Here is an 18394-nt window from a genome sequence, read left to right on the forward strand (position 1 = left end):
CCTGGAAGCTGGTACTCCCCCGGGAGGAGCCCGTAGGAGCCCAACCGCTGGGACTTAGGCGGGTAGTTGATCAGGACTGAGAACTGGAACCAGACTAGAACTGTAGACAGGTACTGTAACAGGGCTCGGGTACTGGGACCAGAAAAATGTTGTACCATGTGGTCTTGATCTTTCCATTTTAAGAAACAAATTGGGCTCCCTGAACGGTCGCTAGGCTGAACGCTCTGCAAGTATTTCCTGAAATTAATTATATTTCCGCGGTAATTGCGATGCCGCACAAAAGAAAGGGCAAAGTGAGAGTGTACCCACCTGTACCTACACTTTTTGCCGGTCAACGAGCGATTTTGCAGTACGCGACCCCCATTTCTCAGACTGGGGCCGCGAGCCCCGCTAGCGGAACGGAAGCAAGAGTTCCATCGCCGCATGGGGAAATATCGCTGACCCCCCCCAGAGCCGCAAGAGCTGCCGAGGATGACCCCTCCAAGGACTCCTGAGTGGGCTGAGACGCCAATGGATGAAGTCACGGGAGCGTCTCAGCATGGTGGGCTGCTTGGCGTCCCGCTGGAGATGGAGAATTCGACTCCTCACCTTACAGACTCCGTGAATCCTGCGCTGCCCCCAGACAACATCGGGAGAGAAAGGTTTTTGCCTGCAACAGGAGGAGGGGAGAAGGAGGCAAGTGGAAGCCCGAAATTCTCCTTAGAGGTAAAAGAAACCGGCAGTAATAACTATGGAGTCCCTTTGGGACCTAATCGTGGGGATGACTCGGGTCGTTAATGATTATACCAAAAAAAACGGATGAACAGACCCTTAGAATGGATGCCCTGGAAAATCAAATTAAGAATGAAAGTCAAGCAAACGAACTGCTTCAAATAAAAAATGATCTAAAACAGCTTTCTGTTTTGAACATTGGATGTATGAAAGAACAAGCAGTCTCTACTTGTCGATTAGAGACTGTAGAAAACTATTTAAGGCAGCTGAATATTAGGATCTTGAATTTCCCCAAAGTGTTGGGAGAAATTCCATTAATAACATTTAAAAGATACTTAAAAGAGATCCTAAAGATCCCAGATGAACAAACACCAGCAGTGAAGAAATCCTATATTTAAAACAAAGACAAAATCAAATTCAGATATCTCCAATAGGGAATGTTGGAGAAATGGAAAATCTATCTGAATATTTATAAAGCACTGGATTTGAAGTTACAGAAAGATCAGTTTTGTTTGTGTCTTTCTTTTCTGAGTCAGATAAGGCACTTATTATGAGATATTACTTTAAAGCATTAAATGTTGAGTATATGGTGGGGTTAATCCAGATATTTCCAGATTTATCAAGAATTACACAAACACGCAGAAAAGTTTTTCTTTCAATGCACCCGGAAGCTAGAGCGATCGGGGCAGAATTTCTTTTAAGATATCCGGCAAGATGCGTGATAAAACATTCTGGTAATGTCTTTGTTTTCTATAACCCTGAACATCTAAGGGAATTTTTAAATGCCAGAGTAGTCACCCCCATGAATTAAGATAAATCTCGCGATTTAAATGAAAGGGTAATGGTTAATAGGGAGTTTTTTTCTTTGATTAGTTTTTCTTTTAAGCTCCTGATGTTTCCTTAATTCTCGCTCCCCAATGATACTTTGAAATATTGAAAAAATTGTTCGATTGGTGAATGATTTAAATAATCTGAAATATATTGCTTATTTGTAAACTTTCATTAATTTCTGTACAAAGGTTTCTTTGTCATGTATTTGAAAATTCAGTAAATAAAAAAAAAAAAAAAAAGAAACAAATCTACGTGGCTACCACCTGGTCCAGCTGATCCGGTCATTTACACTTTTTATCAAACCACGTTATGGGATCTTAGGAATTCTTTTACCTCTGAACGGTCATTTTAAAATTTGACTTAATTGGAGACACAGGCCTTGAAAGATTTACAAAGTAATCAAAATTTGATTAATAAACCAGCTGATAAAGGGGAAAAGATTGTACTTATGGATAGATCTCAATATGTGGCTGAAGTACAACATCAACTTCAAGATTGCCAATTTTACAAACCTCTTACAGTTGATTTTGATTACTGGCAGCCGACGGCCCTTTGCCCTTACTATGTCACAGGAGTCAGGAGGGTGGGGGTTGTATTTAATTAATTAATTTGGCAGGTCTTGGGGGGGGGGGTCAGGAGGATGGGGGAAGCTGAGGGATTAGTTTTAAAGGGTTGGGGTGGGTTTTTTGTTTATCGGATCGGGCCGGACGAAAAAAAAAAGATTCTGGTTCCGATTCACATCTCTATTACCGGTACCTCCTTCTCTGCCTCTCAGATCTCACACACTGCAGTCCTCAGGAGCGAGATCTGAGAGGCAGAGAAGGAGGTACCGGTAATAAGATATAAGGGTGGGCCAGAGGGATGCGTTACCGCTCTGATAGTCTTCGAGACAGGGAAGGCTGGGCAAGCAGGGAGAGCTGACCAATCCAAGCAGGATTTGTATACAACAACCAGCCAATCGCCAGTAAGGTACATCGCTTGCCGTGATTGGCTGGTTGTTGTATACTGGGTACCACATACAGTATTGGTTATGTAGTGACACAGAAGGGTAGTCTTATACTGCGAGTATATCCCAAACTCTATATTTTAACTGGAAAAGTTGGGGGTCGTCTTATACGCCCAGTCGTCTTATACGCCGGAAAATACGGTAAGTCTGTTTCATCTAATACCTTTTTACATTTCACTAGCACACATCCGCGCTCACTTAAAGAAAATCTTCCAGTTTGCCAATGTTTTCGATTAAGATGGCTATGTACATCACTTGAAGAATTTCAACAACAAGCCATTTCATTGAGTGATCGTTTCTCTAAAAGAGGCTATCCCAAGTGGTGCATTAAACGAGCCTATACTCGAGTGAAATTTACAAACAGAGATTGGCTGTTTTTACCACGTCCTTCAGAGTCAACAGATACTCTAACTTGTGTCCTCCCTTTATCATCTATGACTCACACCATGAAATGCATCATTCATCAAAATTGGCACATCTTACAGATTCATAATGAATTTCAAGAAATACCAAGATTTGCTTTTTCACGAAGCTCTAATTTGAAAGATCAATTAGTCCACTCTGACTCATCAACTGTCAACACATCGATCCATACAGGAGCACATACAGCATGTGGTGCTTGCACAGTTTGTCATGTAATGATTCATGCTTCACCCTTATATTTTTCCAGGCATGACTTCACTTTTATTTTGAGAAAATTCACCAATTGCAGGTCCACAGGGGTTATATATCTAATTCAATGCCCATGCAATCTTTGGTACATTGGAAAAACCAAGTGGGCACTTAAAACCTGCCTCATAGAACACCGATCATGTATATCCATGGGCCACCTCACGGCTCCATTGACATCTCATTGTATCCAATGCACGCACACATTTGACGACTTAAGGGTATGTGTTCTTGAACAATTGTCTCCCAACTGGAGAGGAGGCGATTTTAACTCCCGTCTATTGCAAGCAGAGCAACCCTGGAACCACCGTTTAGGGATGGTAGATCCTGATGGACTAAACTCAGCATTAGAATTGCAGGTTTTTCTGTAAAGCTGATCACATCATTTCCATGGCAACGAGACGCTTTTTTCCTGCTTCAGTAGCTATTTAGATGCGTCATACATCATTACGCTCTAAAAAAGACGCGGGCTATTTAAAGGGCCAACCAGTTCAGGGTGGTCTCTGTCCCGTTTACAGTAGAAACAATTGAGACGCTCAAGTCCGGGATGAAGGTTGGTTTTGCTGTGACTTTGAAAGATAAGTACTATCTTTTATAATTCAGAAGGTTGCCATTAAGTATATATTCTTTTGTTTGAATTGCAGCATCTGTTCTAAAAAATATACTCCTGAAGAAGTGACTGTTTAGTCGCGAAACACCGGCCACTGTTGGGTCTTATTTTAGATGTATACTCATGGGAACAGATGGACTATTTATACATTTTGAATCATTTCTTTAACAATGCAATGCAATGCAATTTTGACCAATAAGAACAACACCGCAAGTGACGATTAGACTGGACGGCAGTTTGCCTTACTGCCATTATCAGGCTTGCTGATGCGGTTTCTACACTATCAAAATTTTGGGGTAGATTTTCAGACCGCGCGAATAGGCGTACTTTTGCTGGCGCATCAGGCGCAAGCAAAAGTACGCGGGATTTTAGTAGATACGCGCGTAGCCGCTAAAATCCTGGATTGGCGCGCTCAAGGCTATCGATTCTGTATAGCCGGCGCACGCCGAGCCGCGCAGCCTACCCCCGTTCCCTCCGAGGCCGCTCCGAAATCGGAGCGGCCTCGGAGGGAATCCTCTAACGCCCTCCCCTCACCTTCCCCTCCCTTCCTCTACCTAACCCACCCGCCCGGCCCTGTATAAACCCCCTCCTTACCTTTGTCGGGGGATTTACGCCTCCCTCCTGGAGGCGTACATCCCCGCGCGCCAGCGGGCCACTAGCGTGCCGGGACGCGACCTGGGGGCGGGTCCGGAGGGCGCGGCCATGCTCCCGGACCGCCCCGGGCCGTAACCACGCCCCCGGGCCCGCCCCCAAAACGCTGCCGACACGCCCCCTAAACGCCGCGCGGCTCGGGCCCGCCCCCAACACGCCCCCCTCGCCAAACCCCGGGACTTACGCGAGTCCCGGGGTCTGCGCGCGCCGGTAGGCCTATTGAACATAGGCCTACCGGCGCGCAGGGCCCTGCTCGCCTAAATCCGCCCGGATTTGGGCGGATTTAGGCGAGCAGGGCTCTTAAAATCCGCCCCTTTATGTTTTACATTGTGTCACAGCACTAAAATTGATACACAGTGTCCTTTTGTTGTTTGATTGAATTTTTTGGATAGGACTGTTCATTTTGGGGTAAGGGTAGGCGGTAAGTTAGCAGATTAAACGCGCGGCAAAACGGCAGGGTAAAAAAGCGATAGTCGGGGCGCGCGTTACTGTATGGGAGGGAATAGCTAATTCGATCATTTACATATAATATACATGCCGCGGGCGGAAGGGGTTACCCTGTCACAGTAGTAAGAGTAGGTTAAAGGGGATTGTGTATCGCAGGAAGGGCTAACGCTGACGAAAAGTGGGTAGAAAGCGGGTTAGGAGCGGGGTAACCGCGGCCGCACTTTACTGTATTGACCTGTGTGTGAGCTTGCTAACTTTCATGTGGCAGTCAAAAAAATTTTTTTTAAACTTATCTTATTAAGTGCTTCATGCAGTCATAATTTCAAGCAACAACTTCTTTTCTTAAAACATGGCTCATGCCCGCCTGACACTGGCTGTGTTTTGACAATCAGCATCTGCCTCAGGGGCTGGAGAATTGGTTGATGAATGAAGAGAAGCGCTAGCGATCGATGAATGAAGAAAAACACTATAACCAATTCTCCAGCCCCTGAGGCAGGTGCTGAGCATCGAAACATGGCATGAAGCAATTAATAAGATAAGTTCCAAAAAAATGTTTTTGAACGGCACAAGAAATTTAGCAAGCACGGTGGGGTGGGGGTGGGGGGTTAACCTGTTGCGGCAGTGAACCCTTGAGCTGAGGGGGAGTTGGTGCAACCTGCAAGGAAGAGTCCTGCAGGTCCCCTCCGTCGGCAGGTGGTGCTGGCTGAAGCAGAGGCCCAACTGGAGCTTCACCACTACCAGCCCTCATTCCCCTTAGCTTGAGCCCTCATGTGCCGGGGCCGGTTGGACTTAGGCGCGGGCCTCTGTGAGGTTGAAGATCCGTCGAGACAAGAGGTGCAGGCCAGCACAGAGAAGAAGAACAAAGTCAGCATCTAGCAGGGGTCAGGGCAGGCAGCAGGCGAACAAGGTCCAGTTCAGGCTATGGTCGGGGCAGATAAAGTTCACTCAGCGTTGAAATTCAGGCTGTGGTCAGGGGCAGGTGGAAAGCTAGCAGCATTATGGTCAAAGCCAAAGGTCCATCCAAGGAGACAAGGAATGAAGAAGGAGCAGGAGGATGAGGAGCCATACGAGCAAGGAGAAGATGCTGAAGACAAAAGGGGATGAAGGATGAACACGAAGAAGACAGGAATTCAACCAAACAGCCACGCAGGAACCAGGAACAAAACACAGAACTCAAGAACACAATCAGGAACCAGGAACCAAGATCAGGAATATGTAGAAAAGAAACCACCGCTCCAAAGGAGTTGACCTATTGCCAAGGTAGGGAACTGTGGCTGACATGGCTTCTTATAAGCGCTAGAGGGTGACATCATCTCCAGGCGTCTCTGGGGTTTCCTGCCACAGTCACTTTGAAAGGGATGCTGTCAGTGCGTGCATGTGCCCCTAGGAGGGCCTGAGCAGCATCGGACGCAGGCCAGGTGCTCCAGCATGCCGCATCTCCAGACAGGGACCCGGTCCAGCATTGGGGAAATCCGGCAACAAGGTAGTCTGCCGCACAGGCAGAGGGAGGGGCCTCCACAACATTGGAAAGCACCCCAGGCTTGAGGCTGAAAGTGAAGATCTCACCGCGCTGCGGCTGGTGGCAGGCATCAGAGGACGACCCCCATCGCGTCGGGATGTGGCACACTCGCCTGGCTCCGGGCCGGAGGTGAGAGCTATGATCTGTGGGGTTAGCCTGCAGACCACTGATCGTAACATAACCTGCATGCAGTGGAAGTTACGTCCTATAGCAGAAGGTATGGGAGTGATTGCATGGAGTGGCAGCCTCTACCCTGAAAAAACCCCCAAAAGCTTACTAGGCAGATTGGATGGATCACTTGGGTCTTTTTCTGCTGACATTTACTATGTTACTATATCTTTCTGGGTAATTAACATGACATTAACAGCTGATGTTGAAGGCATTTTCAGGATACAGAAGCCCATTTACTCAAAAAGACAGGGATATTCTCAAGAAAATATTAGAAGGATGGCTGTACTGTATTTCAATTTAAGGTGACATTTCACAAATGAAAGTTTGCAACTTATGCCTTTATCTGATAGTCAGTTTTGTATTTGTTTATAATTTAAACATTATTTAAGAACAATTTGTAAAATTTTCAATAAAAAAATTGTCTTTTTTGCATTGACAGATGTGAATCTTTATTATTTATTTACTTCAAAGTTGTTATGTTCCGCCCATGTCAATACATAGCATAAACAGACTACAATAAATACACAAAATGTTAAAAAAATCAGGATAAGCATAACAAACAACATTATAAGATTATTAAAACAGGACAGATGTAAGAAATCAACATTAATAAAACCATTGCAAAATTATGCACATAATTTTGACACAATTGCTGCAAAAGTTTGAAAATCTGCCACAGAATTTGCTAACTCTTGCCACAGAATCATGAAAAATCTGCCACAGATAACCGGGGACACTGAGCATGTGACTCCTGTTCTCAAGTTTCTATATTTAATCCCCATCCACTTCTGCATACAGTTTAAGCTTTTTCTACTCACCTACAAATCCATTCCCTCTGTAGCTCCTTATTAACTCTCCTCTCTTATCTGCCTTCTCTCTACCTGTGCCCTTCTCCTTAACTGTCAGCTCCTGTCTGCACTTTCCATCTTACTGCACCATATGCCTGGAATTGCTTCCTGAGTTGGTGAGACATGCTTTCGCTCTGACCATATTCAAATCCCACTTAAAACCCCATCCTTTTGAGGTTCTTTTAAATCTTAAAGCCTGCTCCTAATTTTGTTGATGTCAACCATGTTTCTGTAATAAATAATTTTCCTGAAGTCTCTTGTTTGTCTTGTCTGTGTGTCTTGACTGGAATGTAAACTCCATGGAGCAGGGAACTATATCTCACGTGAATCTTCACAGCACTGTATACATTTAGAGGTAGATATTCAAAAGTTGTATGGCTAACTTAGCTGTTAACTTAACTGAGATATTCAGCGGCGCAGCTGCACCACTATATACTCAGATAACTTTGAGTTAGCCTAATAAGTTTATCCAGCTAATTTTAGACCCGCTCAATAGCAGGTCTAACTTATCTAGCTAACTTATCTGAATATCGTCATTTATCCAGCAGAGGCCTAGATTCATCAAAAAGCTATAAATATAGCAAATATAGCACCTGCAATAAAAGGGGGCGTGGTTAGGATAATTTCCCTGCTCCTGTATCGCACAGGTAATTTCTGCAAGCTGCGGTAAATTTATCGTACCAGCACTAATATGAGAGAGAGAGAGAGAGAGAAAGAGACAGAGACCAATATGTAACTTTCTATTTAATTTGGGGTGGAGTTTGGGGATAGGATAGGTTTGGGGGGGGGTCAGTTTTACATACACAGTCAGAGGTACAAACAGCAAAGTTGACATCACTGAAGATATTCTGTCATTTGGAGCAAAGAAAGGTAAAAGAGGAGTTGATTTGTACAATGCACTCTCGACCTAGCTGCAATCAAGCTAGGTAGAGAGTATATTGTACAAATTAATTCTTCTTTTACCTTTCTTCCCTCCAAATGACAGAATATCTTCAGTGATGTCAACTTTGCTGTTTGTACCTCTGACTGTGAATGTAAAACTGCCACCCCCCCAAACCTGCCCCACCCCAAACCAATCCCAAGTTAAAAGTGCCATTTCTTACAGTGGTATAAATAGTAAAGTTACATATTGGTCTCTCTCTCAATGGCATTTGTGATAACTGCATAACTAATGTGAAATTTGCATATTAGTATGCATTGTTCTATTTAAATTATAAATGACCCTGTAAGTTACCAGATAAGTGGCCTTGCTCTCATCCCTCCCTCCACTTAGCCAGATAACCTTTTAATGAGATAAATAGTTATCCAGTTAAGTTGTGGGAGGGATAGGGGCATTATTGGGTGTGGCTACTTATGTGGCCAACTTAGCTGAATAAGTGACGATATTTAGACTTTTCTGGCTAAGAGAAACTAGAGAACCGAAATATATATATAATTGGTTGACTTGGGTATTTATAATGATTAAACACTACTACTAATTCTAAGTGTCATTTCTATAGCATTGATAGGGCTAAATAGTTATCTAGCTAAGTAGATGATACGTAACGCAGCTGAATATTTAAACACCACCTCTTAGCTGGATAAGTACAGACTTATCTGTGTAAGTGGTGCTGAATATTGGGCCCTTGGTAGGGCTACAGAAATATGTAAAAATAGTAGTAATATTTAATCCTCATAAATACCCAAGTAAACCAATTATAGATATATTTGGGCTCTCTAGTTTTGTTCCCTAATACATCAACCCAGCCAGTCACATTTTCAGGATATGCACAATGAATATGCATGAGGTAAATTTGAATACAGTGAGGCCATACTTGCACATAGGTCTCATGTATATTCATTTTGGATATCCTGAAATCCAGACGGACTGGTTGTTTCTCAAGAAATGGGTTTAAACCACTGCCCTAATACATGAAATTTACTAGTGATCAGGTCTGCAACTCCTTGCATCAATAACTGAACAAACAAGTGGCTTCCCTCTATAATCCAATTTTTTAAATAAAACTGCTTTGACATTTTTTGCAAAGTTCTTTCATGGCCTACAACAGATTTTTAATCAAGACAGATTAGGGTACTGTTTACTTATCAGTGACTGGCATTTGCCTTTATGTTATTGTTGTGACTTTGATGACATTTCATTAATATTTTAGACACGATAAAGTTGTCAAAGCAGTGGTAGATGAATCTTATTTGTATGCAGAATCATAACTGATGGTTTTAAAATTCTTTCATATTGTAGACTGAGCTTCTGAAAGATTCTGGGAATGATGTCCCTACTTTTCACCATGAAGGTTTCTTTTGGAGGTGTTGGTTCGTTGGAGAGGACTACCAGGAAACGATATGGAACTTCTGGTTTAGTGAGTGCTAACAATACTTTTTATCGTATATTTATCAGGGATTACCAAAGCCGTTTCCTCCTGCTCCTTTGGGCTTCCTGCCCAAAACCCTTCATTTACGATTACCCAGATGTTTTTTAACCCCTCTGTTTTTAAATTCTCCTTAGCTAGGGGCCATAGTCCTCAGTTCTCTCCAGAATGCAGTAACATGGATCCTCATTCTGTTCTCTATATATATTGCTGTTAAGCTATGACTGGAAATCCGCTCCCCCAACACACCCCAGGGCTTCCTGGGGAGCAGATTCCTGTCCAGAAATGGAATACAGGTCCCCTGCATAGAAGTGCATGACACTGAGCCACCGTGCTGGATCTATATTAAGTTATTGTTAATTCACAGAGCCATTCAAATACAGAAGCCAAGATTTCCATCCTACAACTGTGCAGCTGGGAAATATTCTAGTTTCAAAAGCTTTACATTTATAATTATTATGTACAAATGTGCAAAGATTTCTAAAGCACAGTAGAACACAGGAGAGGAAAACACAAACAGTATAATTTACCATTTCTTAAATGTTAACATATATAACATTCTAGTACTATTCATTAAGAATTTTTATTATAGACACAACAGAGAAGAAAAATGTTAGTAAATAAAACATATATGAGACGATTCTGTTGATCTTTCTATATGTTTATGTGAGATTCGATTATAAATTATTGTGAAAATGTGAAATATGGATGGCAACCAAGGAAGACATGAAGAGTTACTGTATTCTGCTCCCCAGGCCAGTCAGGGCAGGAGATGCTGTGGAGACAGTGTGGGAAGGAGCCTCAGTCATTGCTCAACACTGACACCTAGTGGCCAGGCATAGGGTCCACAATAGCTGGGTTCCAGATAAGAGCCATGGGGTCAATTTTCAAAGGGTTTAGGCTCCTAACATTTGGATTTAGGTTCCTAATTAGGCCCTTTTGAAAATTTACTAGAGCTGATTGCCTAAATTTAGGGTCCTAGTTTCATTAGGGACCTAAATTTAGGACCCTAAATAGTGGGTGGTACAGGGATAGAGTTAGGGCAGGGAAACACAGTAAGGAGCTTAGCACTGATTTTTAGAACTAGGCATCTAATTTAGGACCCTAAATCTAGGCAAACAAATAGCAGTCCTAAATTTAGGAGCCTAAATCTAGGTAAATAAATAGCAGTCCTAGATTTAGGGGCCTAACATTCAGGATCATAAACTTATGTGAATTTTCAGTTGAAAACTTAGGTACCTAAATATGTGGATAAAGGTGAACCGGTAGATGTAGTATACTTGGATTTTCAGAAGGTGTTTGATAAAATTCCTCATGAGAGCCTTCTAGGAAAAGTAAAAAGTCATGGTATAGGTGGCGATGTCCTTTCATGGATTACAAACTGGCTAAAAGACAGGAAACAGAGAGTAGGATTAAATGGACAATTTTCTCAGTGGAAGGGAGTGGGCAGTGGAGTGCCTCGGGGATCTGTATTGGGACCCTTACTTTTCAATATAGTTATAAATGATCTGGAAAGAAATATGACGAGTGAGGTAATCAAATTTGCAGATGATACAAAATTGTTCAGAGTAATTAAATCACAAGCAGATTGTGATAAATTGCAGGAAGACCTTGTGAGACTGGAAAATTGGGCATCAAAATGGCAGATGAAATTTAATGTGGATAAGTGCATGGTGACGCATATAGGGAAAAATAACCCATGCTATAGTTAAACAATGTTAGGTTCCATATTAGGTGCTACCACCCAAGAAAGAGATCTAGGTGTCACATTGAAATCATCGGTTCAGTGTGCTGCGGCAGTCAAAAAAGCAAACAGAATGTTGGGAATTATTAGGAAGGGAATGGTGAATAAAACGTAAAATGTCATAATGCCTCTGTATCGCTCCATGGTGAGACCCCACCTTGAATACTGTGTACAATTCTTACTAGCCGCATCTCAAAAAAGATATAATTGCGATGGAGAAGGTACAGAGAAGGGCGACCAAAATGATAAGGGGAATGGAACAGCTCCCCTTTGAGGAAAGACTAAAGAGGTTAGGACTTTTCAGCTTGGAGAAGAGACGACTGAGGGGGGATATGATAGAGGTGTTTAAAATCATGAGAGGTCTAGAACGGGTAGATGTGAATCGGTTATTTAGTCTTTCGGATAATAGAAAGACTAGGGGCACTCCATGAAGTTAGCATGTGGCACATTTAAAACTAATCGGAGAAAGTTCTTCTTCACTCAACGCACAATTAAACTCTGGAATTTGTTGCCAGAGGATGTGGTTAGTGCAGTTAGTATAGCTGTGTTTAAAAAAGGATCAGATAAGCTCTTCTAGGTGAGCTCCATTACCTGCTATTAATTAAGTTGACTTAGAAAATAGCCACTGCCATTAGCAATGGTAACATGGAATAGACTTAGTTTTTGGGTACTTACCAGGTTCTTATGGCCTGGATTGGCCACTGTTGGAAACAGGATGCTGGGCTTGATGGACCCTTGGTCTGACCCAGTATGGCATGTTCTTATGTTCTTATGTTCTTAAATATGGCTGACTTACTGGGAGATTCATCATTCCACGATCATTAGAGCTGAACGATGACTTGCATAAAGAAAGGGGTGGGAGGTGATAGTGTGCAGCTGGTTGCTTCAAGGCACTGCATTTTCACCCGCAGCGCTACTGGAAAAAATTTTTCCCCGCCCTAAAACTACCCCTATCCCTAATTTAAATCTTACCGCTGCAATGCGGTAGTTATCATGTGTGGTAGGGCGTTATCGCGTGTGATAACGTCCTAATGGTGCGATAAGGCCACATCACATTTTGATGAATGACCCCCTTAGGGACCTAATTTACAGGGTCATTCTTTAAAAGGCAATGGGCTGTTACTGCGTGTGTTAGGGCATTATTGCATGTGATAATGGGCGCATCACAGCGGTACATTTCAAATTAGGGGAAGAGGTGGAGTTAGAGAGGAGTTTGGGTGGGGTTAAGGCTGATGAGGTGGCGGTACCTCTGTGGGCGATAATGTTTTGGACATTATTGCTGGCAGTAGCGTGGGAAATGGCACCACCTTTTGCCGTGGTGCTATGGGGGCAATAGTGTGTGGCTGGCTGCATGCTTTCGTCCCCCGCCCCTTTTTTCACCGCAGCTCACCATTCCGCTATAATTAGAAGCCTAAATTTTGGAGCTCAGCTGGTTTTGAATATCAGCCCCCATGTTACCACTGGCCAAGGACTATCACTGTGATGGCTGGACTGATTTGAGAGGGAATATAAAATGGGGGAAAACTCCCCGTTTTATATGCAAATGAAATCTGATGACACTGTAGTTCAGCAGAAACCAATTCTGATTGAGCTGGAATGCCAAAAGAAGCAAGAGGAAACTTCTTGGGCCAAAAAGGAGTTACAGCATGTCTTTTTGCCTCTACTTAGTAGAATATGGCATGGACAATGTCATCATGTTAGTATGAAGAGGAATGTATGTTGGAAGACTGAAGCTAAATGCCCTTTATATTTTCTTGCACATGGCCAAACCAAGGCTTTACAGAGTACTTTGCCTCAAACATGTGCTACAGCTAGGATGAGAGATTCCCCATTGCCTCTGTTCTACTTGTGACATGCCTCATTGCCACCACATGGTGAAACAAAATGACACATTACTTATGAATTGGGCATAGATACTGTGTTCTTCACTAACTCAAAATTATCCTGCTACTGTGCTTTGTTAGTATTTAAAAGTTTGAACTCTCAGGTGGCTCAAGAAGCCTGCCATAAATAATCCATCCTCATCTGTATCATTGTCCCCTACAACTCCAATCATTGACCCTCTAGACATTCTGGGCCCGATATTCAAAGCACGTTCAGTGCTATTTAGCCAGATAAGCGGGACTTATGTGGTTAAGTAGCAGCTGCTGAATATGTGCTTTTGCTCAGTGGCTACCGTTTAGGAATATAAATCCCTTATAATAGCTAAAAGTTACACGTAGAAAATGTAGGCGTGTACTGGGCAGCTCGGGGGCAAAGCGAGTTAGCTATATAATTTATACGGCTAATTACTGATATTTGGAATTAGCCACATAAGTATTACTATAAATGTAGATGCCCCATAGAGCAGGTCTAAATGTAGCCGGGTAGACTTAACCAGCTAAGTGCATATGTATAGGGTTAGTTCAAACTGGCAAAGTTACTTACGTGACCAGCTTTGAATATTTACCCCTCTATAAGCTGTTTAATTGTAAACCTTAAGGCAGCAATAGTGGGCATAGTATCCAGCCATCAAAGTATTCAAAAAGATTAGGAAGGGGACCTTTCACCTGTCTACAAGAATTTGTGGGCTGTATGCTGACACCTTCCTAATCTTTTTGAATAAAGCTGTTATGAACACTTGATGAACCGTATGGACATTTATAATATTCCTATCCTTCCACATTACTTGTTTATTAATTGTAAACCTTGCCAAGTTTATAATCAGTTAAGATAATTGGAAGAAAAAGAATTTTCAAAGATAGCATTGTTAATGCTGGCACACACAAGGACATTTCTCATTGCAGTAGGGACACTGGTTGGGTTCTTTTCTTTTACATGGTACCTAGCAGTAGACTAACAGAAGAGTGAAGGAGTAATGTTTTGGCACTTTAAGAATCTATAGGCTCTGCAAATTCCTTACATAAATTTACTAGGTGTGTTCCTCATCTTGAGACTCTCATTTTAAACATAACCTCATTTTTGTCTGTGCTATTGAGCTCAGACACATTAAAGGGATCCTGCTTATAAATATGAACTGAATTCATAATAACGTTTTCAGCTTTTGATTTAACCCCTCTTTGCCATTTATACTGGTGTTATATAACTTATAATTAAAAAAAAGGATTATAATATATGGAAGGCAATTTATTTAAAATTGTCCTGAGCTTTTACTGAGAAAATACATGTATAGCAAAGAGGGTCTTATTCCTTGAACGACATTTCCAGGTTTACATTAAAAGTGTGACATTTGTGCTCTGTCCTATACATCCCACACTACAAATTAAAAAAAGAATATAAAGGACCAACAAAATTCCACAAATCAATTCAGATTAACAAATAGGTAAGAACACTGCTTCTAAATATCAACTTATATGTCTACAAAGGTGATATCCAGTGTATACACACTTAAAAAATAAAAATAAATGGTAATGGTTTCAGAAGTGGAGCCAGGGCTCTCACAATCTCACTCAGTGCCGACATGTGTTTCAGCCCTGGGTGCAAGAGCTTGCCTCAGGTAGAGTTTATAAGACGACGCAAGGCAGATTTTGCACAGATCAGGAATATCTTTATTTTTCTCACGTTCCCGGCTCCAGGAAGTTTAATGACATTTTAAAACCATATACCGTATATACACACAAGGACTGGTTTAGGAGTTTTATGCCCCCGACACGTTTAGTGCTTTCACCCCTCACCTCCTGGAAGGGACTGTTACAGGGTAGCAGAGGTCTGTTTTCTGCTGAATGAGATTCAGCACAGCTGAAAGGCAGCAAATCTTAGCCAGCCTGCTGCCCCTAAATGTTTGCCGCCCTAGGCACAGACACAATGGGTGCCTATTGACAAATCCAGGGCTGTGTATACACCACCATCTTTCCTTAAATCTTAATTCCTATGCACTAATAATTCATACAGGTATTTAGAGCAACTGGTTTATATTTATTTATTTACTTACTTATTTACTTATTTATTCGTTTTTATATACCGTCATTCGGTTTAGACATCACAACGGTTTACAGAATCAAAACAACAATCAGATAAATTATACATAGTTGCAAAAGAAGAAAACAATAACAATAGTGAAATGATAGGTAGAGGGGGATGGTGGGGTGAAAGAGGGGGAGACGGGAAAGATGTAAAAAAGGAAAGTAACAAAAATAGTATTAATTCATCTTAAAGGAGGGCTTCATATTAAATTTCTGAAATTGTAATACTTAAGGTTGATGCCAGTTGTAGTTACTGTTTTTTCTTGTTTGGGTTTGAATGGTTGAATTGATTGTAAAAGGATTGTTGTTAAAGATGATCATTGATATCAAAGCTGAAAGAATGAAACATAGTCTGTAAATGCTTTATATATTATGGCGAGCCAAAATATCATGCTTTTAAAACTATAGAATGCTGTGATTGGGCAGAAAAAAAATCACATGGCCATGCTGTGAAATTTCATTCACTGCAGGTTCATTGCATATCTCACTTCTCAAACCAGTAGAAACTAATCAATGAAACTCGTTTTTTTCCTTCAAATTGACTATTTTGTAAGGACAATTAGGGGCAATTAAAGTGAGGTAAAACACTGATCTTGCTGTATGCAATGGTAAGTATAAAGCCATTGCTTTCTTTGCATGCATCACATATATATGGGGCCTGTAGTGCCTTCCTGCTCTCACAAGAATTGTTGAGCAATTGTTTTACTCCATTCAGAATTAGATTGTGGTTGCAGATATGCAAGCTGTTTTTGATGAGTAAAATGGTTTTGATTAGTAGTGGTCCTGATATCAATTTTCTAATGAATGAAATTTGCTTAGAAATTATCTGCTAAACTTATTGGGTCTTCATTTCAAAAGGGCTTCTTTCATTTAGTGTTTATGGCAAGTCTTGTTTGAAATTAAGGCACTTACAGTATGGTGATCCAGTTTTCTTGTGCTATGAATTCCACAGGGAGCAATTACATTTTGTAGCATGATTTGTAAAGAAATACCGTCTGCCTTCTGGAACTGTGCATTCATGAGATCAGGCATATGTAGATGAGAAATAAGAGTTAGAAATTGTAAAGGGCAAATAAAATTGGGCAATAATAGCTCTAGTGAAATATAAACATTAGGAAATTAGAAAAATATATTCTGTGCAAGCAGTGTGTAAATTTGTTGGCTTGAGTTACCAGGCTCATGGAAATACTCTGTTGTTCGATATATATTTTTTTACCCATGGTAAAAATGTTCCAAAAATAAGGTTACATGGTCACCAGAAAGGACATGGCTCCAGCCATTATCCAAGAGTGATATCTACTATCTAGGCTCAAGGTGCATGTCTATGGTTCTGGAGGAAGCTGTGATTTGAAGCCTGAATGGAAGGAGGTAGATGGTTAAAAATAGAAGGATCTGGGGTACTATGATTATATCACTTTGTTACCCTGTTAGCTAACAATTAGTTAAACAGAATTACACCATTTCTCAATAATTTCTGTTTTAAATGTGCCATTCTTGGGTATATATACTAATTGTATAGGACCTTTGCCCGCTAACTATTCTAAATAAATAAACAACCAACTGAAATAAAAATGCTTTGGGTGGACTGACCACATAACTCTATGGAAAATGTGAAGTAGGATTCAGACAACTGGAGCTAGTTCATGCAATTATTATGAATTGAATTAGATTGCATTTTTATTAATCGTATAAGCAAAAAATATCAATACATCATTGATTGTTCTCAGGTTTAACAATCCTGGATTAGAATAAAGTTGTATGATTTGCAATGTCAAATTCTTATTATGTATTTTTAAATATCTTTCCAGCCAATCAAGCTCACCCCAAGCACTGCATTCATGGCTATTTGTTTCCCATGCCAATTGCGACTGGACCATATCCACATCCCTCCTATGATGCAACAGCAGGTTGGTTCCTATTGTATACAATAATGTCCTTTTTCTTAAGTTCAGGGTTGGCCTGAGCTAAGTGCTTGTTTCTGTGGCTTATTTTCATTCCTTATGAACCTGTGCTAGGCTCTAGGTTGCCTGCAATAAATCTCTTCCCCTGCTAAGGGTAATCAAATATCAGTAGTCTTTGTCATGTGATGCCGGACAGCAGTTTATGCAACTACAGTATGTCTCACTATGACAGTCTATGGGTTATGAGCACTCTTGTGCCTTGTGACAGCTGTCGTGAAAATGGACTGCTGTAACTTTCATAGACGGTGTACAAATCCCCCAAAAAAGAGAGGTGGCAACTGCAGGCTTTAAGGAAGCCCTTTTGCCTTTAATATCTTACTCTGTTATATGGTTTTGCTCCCACAATATGAGAATACTTCTAGCCATTTTAGACATTTGGAATATTTTCACATTACCACCCCCCTCTAAATAAAAAAAAACCAACCCAAAATCAAACAAAAGCAGCAGCTCTAGTGTCAATGGCGGGTCACTGCCAGCTTCTGCACCACCTTCATTAACACCCGTACTACAACCTCTTGCCAAGCAGCTCTTGTGAGAAGGACCGGAGTCACCTGCCCCTGTATGTCAGCCCTTAAAATACAACAAACTGCTCCACCTGCCAAGCTCCTCCAGGACTGGCTGCCGACAGACATTCCACATCAGTATTTATGCTTGGTGGTAAAGCTCCATCTGTGTGCAAAGACACACCATAAACTTTGCATTAGTTGCCATGTGAAGTGATAGGGGAGGCGCAGTACAGACAATAAAACTTAAGAGCAAGAGAATGACTGAAAAGAACCACCTACGCAGTACTGTAAGTACTGCTACTGCACTTACAGCACTGTCCACAGCGCTGTTACGTTACGGAAAGGTCAGCAAATTGCTTCATGCCTCATTTTTTTATTTCAAGTTTTGTCGT

At 41.5% G+C, this 18394-nt stretch overlaps 1 protein-coding gene across 1 annotated transcript in view; it reads left to right on the forward strand.

Annotated features, from left to right (window-relative positions):
* The window catches only part of LOC115093994 (transmembrane protein 182-like), a 74819-nt gene that overhangs the window by 18999 nt on the left and 37426 nt on the right, over positions 1-18394 (forward strand). Inside the window, exons 2-3 of the mRNA XM_029606552.1 lie at positions 9703-9820; positions 17344-17442. Coding sequence (XP_029462412.1) covers positions 9703-9820; positions 17344-17442 — 217 coding nt within the window. The remainder of the gene's footprint in view (positions 1-9702; positions 9821-17343; positions 17443-18394) is intronic.

Source organism: Rhinatrema bivittatum, chromosome 6, assembly GCF_901001135.1.
Source record: "Rhinatrema bivittatum chromosome 6, aRhiBiv1.1, whole genome shotgun sequence".
In the NCBI taxonomy this organism is placed as follows: Eukaryota; Metazoa; Chordata; class Amphibia; order Gymnophiona; family Rhinatrematidae; genus Rhinatrema; species Rhinatrema bivittatum.